Source organism: Pseudorasbora parva, chromosome 17 (assembly GCF_024679245.1).
Source record: "Pseudorasbora parva isolate DD20220531a chromosome 17, ASM2467924v1, whole genome shotgun sequence".
In the NCBI taxonomy this organism is placed as follows: domain Eukaryota; kingdom Metazoa; phylum Chordata; class Actinopteri; order Cypriniformes; family Gobionidae; genus Pseudorasbora; species Pseudorasbora parva.
The window spans coordinates 36,574,037-36,588,184 of record NC_090188.1 but is presented as its reverse complement, the minus strand read 5'-3'; the positions used below and the strand labels follow the sequence as shown (position 1 = coordinate 36,588,184).

The 14,148-nt window shown below is 37.5% G+C and overlaps 1 protein-coding gene across 1 annotated transcript; it reads left to right on the top strand.

Moving 5' to 3' along the window:
* The first annotated feature begins 2,119 nt into the window (after positions 1–2,119).
* etaa1b (ETAA1 activator of ATR kinase b) lies at positions 2,120–13,104 on the top strand. The gene is made up of 6 exons (XM_067421438.1): positions 2,120–2,477; positions 2,780–2,908; positions 5,079–5,134; positions 5,229–5,335; positions 8,616–10,018; positions 12,293–13,104. Exons 1-6 carry the CDS (start codon positions 2,312–2,314, stop codon positions 12,415–12,417), a joined length of 1,986 nt encoding a protein of 661 aa, XP_067277539.1. The 5' UTR covers positions 2,120–2,311; the 3' UTR covers positions 12,418–13,104.
* The last annotated feature ends 1,044 nt before the right edge of the window (positions 13,105–14,148 follow it).

The following is a 14,148-nucleotide window of genomic DNA, read 5'->3' as shown; positions in this document are numbered from 1 at the left end:
TTCTGTGAATTAAATTGCATCAATTCACAAAATTTCAATTCAGCCAACTGAAAAAATGTATCAAATCACATCATTTGTATTCGGCCAGAAAATTTACAATTCCAAATGAATGTAGATGCCATTTTAACTAATAATTAAGTGCTCCATACTTTAATGGGATAGATCACCCAAAAATGTAAATTTGATTTGTATCTGCTTACCCTCCAGGGCATCCAATATGTGTTTGTTTCTTCAACACAAATTAAGATTTTTAACTCAAACCGTTGCTCGTACAATGCATCCACTATAAGAGTAAAAAACACTCTTATAGTATGGATCCATATTGAACATTTAATTGACTTGATTTTTTTTTAAATTGATTTTAAACACATTGATGTCTTAAGACACGAAATGATCGTTTTGTGTAAAAACCCAAACAGTATTCATATAATTTTTACCTCAAATACACTATGTCTAGCCTAGAAATCTAGACGCACTCTAGCGGCAGCAAATCTAATCTGCCCGCGAGTGTCATCTAGCAACTCTCAATACACTTCTGAGCCCAAACTCTTGCCGGGCCAATCACATCATGTATAGAGTCGGTGGGCGGGGCCATAATGACAGCCGAGTTGCGTTTGCGTGCTTCTAGTAAACACAGAAACTGGAGAACGCTGGTCTTTCGAATCAGCTTTGACCGCAACTCTGAAAGACTTGGAGTTAAGCTTTTCTCTGAGAAAAGAACAAAGAACGGCATTGAAGTCATTCTTAAAAAGGGAAGATGTTTTCGGAGTTTTGCCGACCGGATACGGCGATTGTTTGATCTATCAACAAGCTCTGTTTCACCTTCGTTGCTCTGGTTGGTTGTAGCGCTGTCCTATCGCGTGCAGAGGGAGTTTGAAAGACAACCGTTTATCCCGCCCCTCGGATTGAGCTGTCAATGGTGAGTTTCCAGACCAAACATCTTGATGTGGGTCTGGCTTGTCAGGCTACACTATGTCCAACCGATGAGGTCAATTTACACTATATGGCGTATCTCAATGGTCGATAATGGTCGTATTGTTCGTCATGTCGTGTAATTTGACATTAAGTCAAGTGGAAGTGAAAGCGCGCTGTCTGCGCTTAGACATAGTGTTGTATTTGAGGTTTAAAAAAAACATATAAATACTGCTGGGTTTCTCGCAGAAACCGATTATTTAGTGTCTTAAGACATCAATGTGTCGCCACGAGCCACAGGGTTTAATATGGATCCGTATGTCTGTGTTTTTTACTCTCATCGTGGCTCTCATTTATTTACACCCAATTGACATGCATTATATGGCAATGGTTGGAGTGAAAAATCTTAATTTGTGTTCTACTAAAGAAAAAAAGGCACACTTTGGATGCCCTGCCCTGGGGTAAGCAGATAAACACATTTTCATATTTGGGTGAACTGTCCCTTTAAAATAGAACTGGCTCCATTCAATTAAAATTCATGAAGGTTCAACAAAGTGTATTTTTCTACAAATGCCGACAGAACCCTTCACTTAAATACTTAGATATTTAACATTGCAAATGACTCAGCACTAATAGTCCTATTTTTTTAAAGTTAAAAATAATTTAAGAAACTTTATATTAACACATTTTTTTATATTTTTACATTAGAAATAAATGCATTAAAAACAAATTGTCTATTTTACCAATTTTTTATTATTAAGCAATCACTGTAATTTCTAGGATTATTATTAATATTAATATGCTATTTATTTAGGATGTATGTGTACTTCTAACATCAATCATAATTTTTACTACATCAATACTTTAACCCTAAACATATTTTTATTACATTTTTTCTTATTTTTAGTGTCAGCATATCCGATATCCTACGATACACGTTCATAATACACTGTTGTAGGCTACTCTTTCTAAGCCCAAAGGAGTGTAAGGTAGGCCTAATATGCACTTTATGTTTACTTTACACTTAGCCTACATTATGCTATAGGGTGGAAGTTACATTATTACTTTTTAAATTACTTTTTATTATGTTTCTTATGCCTCTTACAATTGGTTTTAATATTTAATATAGAATTTTGTACTGAATTCTGTATATGGTCAAACTGTTGTGGGCAACAAAAAAGTGCAGCGAGGATGCAAAGTCTCGCGAGATGCCACGAACCAATCAGAGACGCGTCTTCATGTAAACGTTCAGAAAACATGGCGACGTTGTAGGAGAGCACTCTTACCTGAGTAGCCAAACATTTTTAGAGTTTAAACCTAATATCGCTAACGGTTTGTAGATATTTCAACCAAGTTATGACTACTGGAGAGGTATTGATCACATTTGTTCAAATTAACTATGACCGACAAGAGAAACATCGGTGTGCGCCATATATCAGATTCGAGAGAAAGTCGGAGCAGAACTCTCAAACTTACCCAGAAGAAAATGAAAACAAACACACGAATGATCGGACTCAAACAGACACAGTCTCCGTCTTATCCCACTTCATACAACTGTCGCAAAGGTAAATTCTTTTGTAAGAAATCAGAACCTGTGACAACGCATCGGAAACAGATGTAACGTTAGCCTATATTTATGCTTATACAAATAATACAAATAACTATTGCAGTGTCATGGTGGTAATTAACGTTACCATTTGAGTGAATGATTGCCATATCTGCATGTTTAATGTTATTTACATGGCACTCCGATGTACTTCAAAAGAACAGCGTGAGGTAACTTACATGTCCAAAACCTCATGGTGCTTCTTAATTTTTTTTATTTCCAATAAAGTTTACGTGCTGTTGACATTATCTTAATTCTCAGATTTTACAACACCAAAACGTCGACCAAGAATCAGATTCAACGGTTGTTACAGCGGAGATTCGCCTAATGAGACTGAACCCCCGCAAGACATCATCTGGGATCCCAACTCACCCACGCAAAGCTCGAATGGCAAGTATTTACACAAGTCTATATTTATTTTCTAACACTGGTGTACTGATTGGGGGTTGGTGTTATAAGCAAAATTTGACATATGACATATGTTTTATTTTTGGTCAGTAATGGTATACATTTTAATAAAGCAGTATTTGATGTAAATTAAATGCATCGTTTAAATATCAAATGACTGTCTAGTAATGTTTATTAATGGACAATTTGATGTAATTGAACAAAAACATTAAGAATAAAATATACAATCTCATTTGATTTTCATTTTATTGATACAAGATTATTCATAACTACTAAGTAAGTGACATCATTGCAGCAATAGTGTCACATTACATAACACTTAAGTTAAAAATTGTAAAATTACACGTGTATTCCTTAGTTTGAGTTGTTTAGCACACCTCCAACGGTGTATTTTTGCATCTTTGTATATAGTAGGGTTGGGCCGATAGACGATCCCATCGACAGACAGGGGCGTACCCAGTATTTCAAAAGTTAGGGGGACAGAATGTTAAGTGTTATACCAGTTTTTTCTGACCTTTGTCTAATTGATGGTTTTATTTTTAATCTTATACCTTTTCTTAATTGGCTTAATATGCTATTTATGTTAGCTATCGTGGTATTTTTAACTCCAAATGACATTTGCTGAAATATAAATAAAAATAACATCTAAATAGCATGAGACTTGATATGGTGGTTGACATTTCAGTGGTTGGTGGTTGACAGTTTCTTAACATATTCGTGTAGTGAGTTTTTCTATCTCCAGCAAAACTAGTTAATTATTCAACGGGAAATATGCAGAGTTATACATCATTGTGCAACACAATTCGGGTACCACATGCCAACTTTACAGTGCTTGAAGTTTTCTTAGTGACACATGAGTGACTGATTACTATGGAAACTTGAAATTCATGTATATAGATAGACTGTTTCTTTGGATTTTAAATCAGAATTTATACACTTAGATGAAAACCTCAACTTGTCGTGAGCACACATGTCCCTCATGTAATTACCCCATGCTGACAAACATTTCAATGTTGAGGTGGCATCGCAACCCTAGCCTGGTTTCGCCCGCCTACGTACTTCCGCTCAATTTTAATTTTCCTTCAGTACTCCGTCTGGGTTTGCGGTATGTTCTCTGGTTTTCTCCGGCCAAATTTTAACCGGTCCAATCAACAAACAGAGGGAGTGGCTGAGAACAGTGAACAGTGACTTTGATGTTGTGCACTAGTTTTAGATTGGCCTGACAAGCCAGACCCACATCAAGATGTTTGGTCTGGAAACTCACCATAGACAGGGCTCAATCCGAGGGGCGGGATAAACGGTTGTCTTTCAAACTCCCTCTGCACGCGATAGGATAGCGCTACACCAACCAGAGCAACGAAGGTGAAACAGAGCTCACTGACCGATTAAACATTCGCCGTATCCGGTCGGCTAAACTCCGAACACATCTTCCCTTTTTAAGAATGACTTCAGTGCCGTTCTTTGTTCTTTTCTCAGAGAAAAGCTTAACTCAGTCTTCCAGAGTCGCGGTCAGAGCTGATTCGAAAGACCGCCGCCGTTCGCCAGTTTCTGTGTTTACTAGAAGCACGCAAACGCAACTCGGCCGTCGTCATTATGGCCCCGCCCGCCGACTCTATACACGATGTGATTGGGCCGTCCAGATTTTGAGGAACCATAGCTAGGTATTGAGAGATCCTAGACGACACTTGCGGGCAAATTAAATTTGCTGCCGCTAGGGTGAGGTCTAGATTTCTAGGCTAGTTTTAGATGACAAATGTTAGTGATTGGTTATTGGAAACAGCGGTGTGGATCACAACAAGCACTCAGGATTGTTTTTGGTAATGATATTTCAGTGCTGTATCCTCTAGTAGTTTTATAGCCAAACACACTTCATTCAAGCCCTTTCAGCTTCTCAGCTCTCTTTCTCCAGATGCGCGCCACATTGACAGAGCTTAACACTCAAACACAGCCCCCTGATGTCATCTTCCATCGCAATATTTGGTAGATTTGGTAATGCTAATTTGGTAGATATTTCCCAATCCTAGTATATAGTATATTGTTGTGTAACTGTATACTGTATATTTTTAAATGGATTGCCATTGTGCATAATGCCACCTTTTACTGATAAATGTCGCTTTCATAATTTGTACTATATATTTGTAACCATTCGCAGGAGGAGATGCGAGAGTCATTGAGATATCAGAAATTGTCAATAGGATTGCACCAAAAGTAAGTATTGAACACTATGTAGTCAAATATAGAAAACTAAAAAGGAAATTGTGTGTCATGGTAATTTGAATCTAACAGTAATGCTTTGTTTAAGGTTGAGAAGTCTAAAGAAGGGGACTCAGTGCTCCAGTGGATTGGAGACAGTGCTGTACCCTGCACTCCAGAGATCAGACAGCCCAGAGTCAGGAGGGTCTCAGCACGGTACGTGTCCTCTGATCAATAACAGACTGAATACTTAAAAGGTGCCGTAAACCTTTTTTTAAACTATCATGCATATCATATCATCCATCTCTTTACCGTATTTCCCCATTTCACCACTGGATCTTAGTTCACAGTGACTTTGTGTGAAATAATGTGAATATTAAGAATGATTGTTGTATTGTCCCTTTTAGAATTTTGGGTCTATTGAATAGGGACGTCCCAATCAAGTTTATTGTGCATCCAATCCGAGTCGATGAATATTGAATATCTGCCAATTAGGGCTGAAACGATTCCTCGAGTAACTCGAGTTACTCAAATTCAAAAAAAATCATTGAGGCAAAATCATGTGCCTCGAAGCTTCGTGTAGTCCATTTAACTACGCATGGTCATGTTGCAGAAAGACATTTTTTTGTGAGAGGACTAGTGCATAGTGGATTGTGGTTATATCCGCGGGTCAGGTGGGTAAAGTAATAAAACGTAACATTCTCAAAATTGCGGCTGGATGAGAGATAAATCTGTGATAATTTTAATAAGGAAGCAGGACTCCGTTTCAAGGTAAAACGCAATGAATGTGTCATTCTTTAACTTTCAGTTTTATCTCATTTCAAGACCAGAGACTGCAATGCGAGAGAGACCGGCATCAACACTGGCCTCGCTATTTTTAAATGAAGACAACTGTGTGTTGAGCTTCAGAATCCGTCTCTGAATATTTAAAACGCTCAAGCTTCATTTGTGGCAGGTTGCGGACTCATGCATCAACTGAAGAGAGACCAGCACTCGAAATACATAGGCTAATCATGAATGGAGTTTGCACATGCATCACCGTTATTGTGTTTGTGAAATGTTTAATGGGACTTTATACTTGATATTACCGAAATACACCATTAAATGTTCTCAAAGCTCAGCGCAACATAGCCTAGCTAGCAGAACGAGCTGTGTTGTGCGCGCCTGACGCGCAGGGCTCCTGGTTTTAGAGCTGAGCTGAGCTGAAGCTGAGACATGAAAGTTAAGTTGCACAACATAAATGCAATTTTTAGGCATTATTATTATATTACTATTATTTAGATTTATAGGTTTAATAGTAAATGAAATGGTTAATAGTAATTTTAAATTAATTTTTATATTTATATAATTTTTATTTGCATTATAATGTGGCATTTCAATGCACTAAATTGGTTTAGTTTTCACATTAATGTATGCAATTTCAGCAATAAAAATGTTTAAAAAAAATCTAAAAAGGAAACAAATTACTTGTTCATTTTAAGATACCTGTCGTATTTTCTCTTGTATATTAAGTATTTTTCTTTAATAAAGAAAAAGTACTTATCCAATTATCAAATGTAAAAAAGAGCATCTATTACTATAGAGTAATTTCAATATTAGTCACTACGTTAATTATATATAGGCTTATATATAAAGTTCTGATGATAACTCTAAATATAAAGCTAATTTCAATTGTCATATAGTGTCAATGCGGGCAGATCGATAATATAGTTGAAATTTAAGTGTCCTGCATGTACTGTCAAATAGATAATTTTTATATAATGTTTTTTTTTTGTCTGTCTTTTGAAAGTCTAGGCAATCAAAAATTATTCTGAAGAGATCACTTTATATGATAAAGCTTTTAAGATTTTTCTCCTATATAAACATTGATCAATTACTATTAAAATTATCTCACAAATATTTGCTAACTCAATGTATTTTTTACAACGGGGTAATTGTGTTGCAATAGCTTACACACAGCACAAGTAAGCTTGATTTCGGATGGTAAATTTAATTAAAAAAGACGACTAAACAGTAATAAAATAAGAACAAATAAACATATTACAAAAAATAGCAAAAATAAATACAATAGAATAAAAGATATAAATGAAATAGACTGCTTTATTTTTTCAGGTAGGTCTAACATTCAGGTAAGAAACTTAAATTAAATAATTAAATTGTAATTTTAATTTAAATAATTAAATTTAAAATAACATTGTATAATGTTTTTTGCAAAAAATTAAAGTTTCATATAAAACCATCAAAGTTACACAAGTTGATCAGTCAAGAGCAGTGTGATCGTTTGTCTTTTTGTAGTTTGACTTTGAATAACAAATAACTGCTGTCCCTTTAAGAACTGCCACACTCATGGATCCTGAAAACTGTTCCTATTACTCATTCTTCATTTCTTCCTGAATTGTTTACGACTGTGTTTACATTAATACTCTTTAAAATGTGCACTGAGAATTTGTTTGAGTGTATTTGACCAATAATAAGCTGGAAAAAGAAGCAAATATTTGCACTTCTATGTCAGAGGGGGCTTTATTACAGTAAGTGTGCTTCAGATGTGAGCGCGAAATCTGTGGGGATTTGTAGAATTATGTGCAATCCCGCACGAAATTCAGACCAATCACACACACAAACACTAACACGCTGTCGTAAGGAAAAGTCCAGCAGAACGAGCGTCCATCGTGTTCAGAGGGTTAACCGGCTAAATGAGAGTATGCGGCTGCGCGTCAACTCGCTGTCGGTCAGAGAGGAGAGCGCAGCTGGGATCGATACTGTAGACACTGAGCAGGCTATCGTATCTTATCAGATAGTTCAGTATCGATATTTTTGTTGCACTGTGCCGACCCAGGCTTTTTAAAAGTGAAATAAATCCACACTTCAGAGCGCCGCTTACTGAGCTTCCATGGCTAAAAGAACAAGCGGGGGCACAAGCACCGGAAATCAGGTGGCCATGGAAACCAAAACTTGCGGGTTTGGAACCGATGATCGGAACCGAAAACAAATTTCCAATGGAATCGTTATTTTTTTAAACGGTTCCAAGTTAGAACCGGTTCTCGATGCCCAACCCTAGTCAGTGTCAGTTGTGTAGCCGTCAATGGCGGGAGAGAAATCTCTTATTTCATAAAAAAGATCCTCATTTGTGTTCTGAAGATGAACAAAAGTCACAGGTTTGGAACGACATGTGGGTGAGCTGGCATTTTGGCACATTTCTGTGTGAATTTAAGTGTTTAGGCAGTAAACATGAAGAATTAAGTAAAATTACACAGCTGTATTTTCTCCCTTTCATTTTTGAATGGTTGCTGTCGTAGCAGTGTCTCCATTCTTCGCCAACACATTGCAAATTTATTGTCTTTTTCAAAAACTTGGTAGAACTGCAATTTTCTGATCGGCTCTTATGATCTGCCTTTATAGAGACAACGATCAAACTATATAAAGCTAATATTAGCCACAGACACGTTGCTATATATTTTTTTCAGATTTACATTAAATCCCCATCTTTTTCCTTTAGGCAGAACAATGTTGAGGACCTCATGAAACTTGCCAAGCAGTTTGACATCAATATGACTCGTCAGGACAAAGAGAAACAACAGGAGAGCACAGAAAAAATAAATAAACTCAATAAGCTACAAAGTGATGGTACAGCAGCAGCGGAAAGATCAACATCTATCCCGGTCTCGTCGGAACAACCAACTGGCTGCTCATCTCTAGCGCGTCAGGAAGAGGAGGAGCTTCAGGCGCTGTTTGACGGTCCCACTCAGCACGTCAGCGGGCGACTGAGCCCACGGTCAGCAAACTGCACACCAGAAAGCAGCACGGAACATGTAGCTCAGGCTGGACCGAGGTCAAGTTTTGCAGCAATCAAGAAAACTCCTGTAGATGCACCTAAAGCCACGGAGGCGAAGTTTGATGACGATTGGGAAAATGATGACCTTCTGAATGACTTGTTTGTGTTGGAAATGACACAGAACCCAGTGCTCTTGAATGTAGCTCAGAAACAGAGCATTGCTCAGCCCAAGTCTTGCTCTAAGAAATGTAATTTCGGGGCCAAGGTTAATCCCTCTGTGTCTAATGGCAGAAACATCTGCTTTGAAACTCAACAGAGCACCAGCAAAAACAGCACCTTTTCCAAGACACTTCCTGAAGTCAAAACATCAAATCGAAGCACTTTTAGGTTGAAGCCACCTGCTTCTGCCCAGAATCACACTACTGAGAAGCTGCTAAAGACTTCACCTGTAACCCTAGAAAAACAGCAAACGCAGCCATCCCAGGGTACAAGACAAGCAGAGCTTGATAGAAGGACCAACGATGGCGTAGTTTCAAATCAGACCTCTTCTGCTACGTTTGATGGGGTTTCAGCAGAGGACATGAAGTCTCTGTTTGATTCCGACGCTTTGTGGAATGACAAAGATGACGATGATCTCCTTTATCAGGCTTGCGATGACGTGGAAAAGTTATCAGCCAGTCAAGAACAGCAAAGACGCAGTGAAAAATACAAAAATCTTGCACATGACAAATCACGAAGCATTGCATCTAAAGCACCTTCCTCTTCTGACTCGGCGGCATCAACGGCGATCAACGGCAGGGGCCAACCACAGGAACCCACGAAGTCCACACGCATATTTGCTCGCTCAAACTCGGTACCGTGTACAAGTGGCAGCTCTGGATTTAAACAGGACTATAGTGTGTTCCCGACAACTACAAGTTCCAGCTCTGTATTAGGGAGTCACAGTGCTCCGCAAAACAAATCGAGTCAAATGAAAAGTGCCTTAGGATCCAGACCTGGTTCTGCCAGATCCACGGACACCACACAGGCTGTTTTGCCACACAGTACAACAGTAGGAAATGCTTCTAACTCCTACCATTACACATTCAAAAGACATCTATCTGACTCCATGACGCTGACCAACAAAGGTAAGCTTTGTATGTTGTGGCACCTGCAGCACATTATCTCTGAAATTACATCATGATTGTAATAGGCAAGTTTGCTTAACCTGTTAAAAGAATAGTTCAAAGTAAGTTCTGTCATCTACTCACCCTCATGTTGCTCTCAACCCACACAGCTAACTTTCTTCTGTGGAACATGAGGAAATATTTTCAGGAATATTTACAATGCTCTTTTCAATTAAATGAAACCACAAAACAAAGCATCATAAAATGATCGTAACTGTATTCCAATAGATTTGTGGAGTACATTCCAAGTCTTTAACTGATAAGAATGTTGGTTATTGATGCAGTTTTGTTTTTTGTAGCGAATAAACAAAAAAAAAAAAATGTGTAGTTACAATAATTAAATTGTTTTAAACCATACTAAAGATGACACAAAATGATGCAAGATATTATCATTGAACAGATTATGTTTTGTGTATGTGTGTCATTTTTATACATTCAGTGAAAATATTGCAAATGGGTAGCCTGACAAGCCAGACCCACATCAAGATGTTTGGTCTGGAAACTCACCATTGACAGGGCTCAATCCGAGGGGCGGGATAAAATCTTGTCTTTCAAACTCCCTCTGCACGGCGTGCACAATTGGATAGCGCTACAACCAACCAGAGCTAGTTGAAAGATTAACTTTTGCCGCATTCGGTCGGCAAAACTCATAACACATCTTCCCTTCTTAAGAATAACTTCAGTGCCGTTCTTTTCTCAGAGAAAAGCTTACCTCCAAGTCTTCCAGAGTCGCGGTCAAAGCTGATTCGAAAGACCAGCGTTCTCCAGTTTCTGTGTTTACTAGAAGCACGCAAGCGCAACTCTGCCGTCATTATGTTAAGCCCCGCCCACCGACTCGTGATTGGCCCGTCCAGAGTTTGGCGTTTACAGCTCAGAAGTGTATTGAGAGTTGCTAGACGACACTCGCGGGCAGATTAGATTTGCTGCCGCTAGGGTGCGTCTACATTTCTAGGCTAGCAAATGGGAGAACAATGATTCTCCACCGGAAAACTAAACATGCTAGTGGGTTAATTAGCTTACCAAGATGTGTCCTCTACATATATTATTCAATATTAATATTCATTAATCCATACATTAATTTACAATACGCTAATAATATTAATCAATACAGTACAGCTTGCATCTGCACAACATTATGCAAAAGAACATTTGAGTGTGAACTTGAACTAAGTTACAAGTCAGTCAATGTGTGTTTCACATTCTTTCTGTAACAGCACACTTAAATGGACAATGAATAACTAACTATAAAGGGCTCACTGAATTGTATTACAATTGAACTAACTAAATAAATTACAAAATGTTACCAAATTAAGACAAAAACTATGACAAAAAAAAAAATCCACACCTTTAACTCTGGTCCCAAGTCATTATTCGCTCAAAATGTTTAATGATTTGTTTAAAAACATTTATTTAAACACAAGGAAGTTTTTATAATTATTAAGTTATAAATACTAACTAGTCTGTATTTTTGATGTAAATATGCAAATGGGGGCTGCTTGATATCTTTCCGTGGTTAAAACACTTAGCGATTACATGAGACATGATATGGGTTTTGTTAAGTTGTACTGTATCTTTCAACATGCCTTATGTTCAATCATTTGTATTCATTTATAAAAAATAAAAAAAAGATCCTTTCACGTGCGCTTTGCTGCAGCTTCGTTTGATCTGAGGCAGCAACAGATTTATCACAACACATTAAGAGCGGGCTAATTTCATGATAAAATGGACATATTAGAAATCTAAGACTTTTGTTTCATTTCAGAAGTAACAGCACAAAGCGTGTTGTGATTTATTGGATGAAAGGTGTGCTACAATGTTCATTCATCAACTGAAAACAGCATGGATTAAAAGATCGATTTTCAGGATTTAGGAATTAATTTTGGTTCATAAAAATTTGAATCAAGAAATTTAGCTTAGCCCTACTTGATTATGACCTTGGAAAAGAGCAATGTAAACATTTTTCAAATATTTCTCCTTTTGCGTTCCATTCCAGAAAGACATGTCGTGAGGATGAGAATGATATTTTCATTTTGGGGTAACCTGTTACTTTAATAATCACATTGGGTCTGAACTCTCTTCTAATGTACTTACTGTTATAGAGAAACTTTAACTGTAATACTTTATTCTTTTGAGTGCTGAATTAAATATTAAAACTTAAAGGTTACAATTCATGCTTTAAAAGTTGTCCCGATTTCATTCCACAGAATTGTAACTTTTGTTTTTGTTGTTTTACAGTTTTTATTTCTTCCCACACGACCGTTAAATGTACAGCTGCTGAGATTGAGAGGAAGAAACGGGAAGCGATTGCGAGGAGGAGATCACGGATACAGGCGAGCCAAAAAGATGGAACACCTACATAAGAGCTTGAGCTGTACTTAATGTCAGGGATGTTCTGGCCTGTAAAGAACTAAATTATGTGGTTATGACACAGCCTGGAGATCTGATTTCAGTCCTCCAAATCCATTACTAATTTAGAGTTGAACATTAATTTGTCTCTTTGAAGGAAATGTTACTTGAAGATTTCTCATGCGTTTCTGAATAATGTACTGCAGTGTCATATCTGTCTAACTGCCAAACTAAATGGCTGGAGTTACAAAAAAAGCAATTTTTCTCACACATTACGGTTCCGTTATTATAACCCAGTATTGTCAGTAAAATTAATGGCTGATGTCTGTAAGACTTAACACTATTGTTTTATTTTTTTCAACATTTGATGGACATTTCTAACCATGTGTCATCTGAATCGTGAAAGAAAAGAAGCATAGACTTTGGATTATCATCGTTATATGCAGTTACAAATGTGAGGTCACTTTCAATTGTAGTCTTCTGATCATAGTCTTTACCTGTTGCTAATGGAAAAAAATACTTGAATTTCCGTCAATCAAGCTAAAGGTCCTGGAGATCTTTTTTGTATTATTTGTTGTCTTTATGTTCCATATTTTTCTGTTAAACACAACTGTGTCAGTATTAAAGGAAGCTATCGAAGAAGCTTCAAAAGTGATGGTTATTATTGCTTCCAAAAGTCTCTATTAAAAAAATTGAACGTTGACTGACTGCAATCTTCGTGTCTCTGTCATTGCCTAATAGTCTAACGGCGTAATTCATTACATCCATCAATAATTGCATCCAGAAATAGCAGTTCAGATTTCTAAACCTCATTCATAACTAATTACCTTCTTAATGCATAATGCTCTTAAAATATAATCTTTTAAAAATGACATTTTCCATGCTAATAATAAAACCCCCTCCACACCTGGTTTATTGTATATGTCACAATGTTAGTCATTGTGTGCCTCGGGGAATGTTGGCGTATCGTTGGGATCCGGCCCTTCTCAGGTGGAAGCCACACAGGTGTGTGCGTGTTTGTACTCCACCGGTCGAGACGTAGCGTAGCGTAACCCCAACCCCTCCTCTCCCTCACAATTACTGTAAATCAAATGCCACAGTAATTTGGCAAGAGGATGAGGACTTTTTTATTACTGTGATTATGGTTATGATGATGACTACAATTTATTCCAAGCAGATGATGAAAACGCTGGGCCCTACAGGTGTTGAGTTCATACAATATAGAAGTTGGTGAAGGATTTTTCTGTAATGTGGCATTATCAAGCTGCTGTGGAACAGAGTAATGGGTGTTTCGGTATTTTTGCGTCAAAAAATGGAGAGCAATTACTGATTATTGTGATGGATCCGTGCCATGCAGCGAGAGCGTACTCTGGTATCAAGCTGTAGTAATTACGTCAAATTACTGTGTCTTGGTGCCAGATGCAATTTGCATTTCAGCATACTTGTTGGTTTGGGCAGAAACAAGATAACAGTTCTCAGACTAACCAAGAAGGAAACTCTAACTGTAAATTAGAGTCCGGAGACTATAACGTTCTGGAGCAGATGGTAATGTGGTGTCTTAAAGCTTAATGTACAGCGATGACATTGTGCTTTCTCAAAACTAACAACACCTAATTCCTTTCACTCAATGTTGCCCAATGTTGTGTCATGCCCCCACTTACCAAAGTCAATTCAGCCAGTGAGAGGTGATGAAAGGTGTTCATTTAAGCTCTGACAGAGTGTTATCTGTATGTTAACGGCATTAG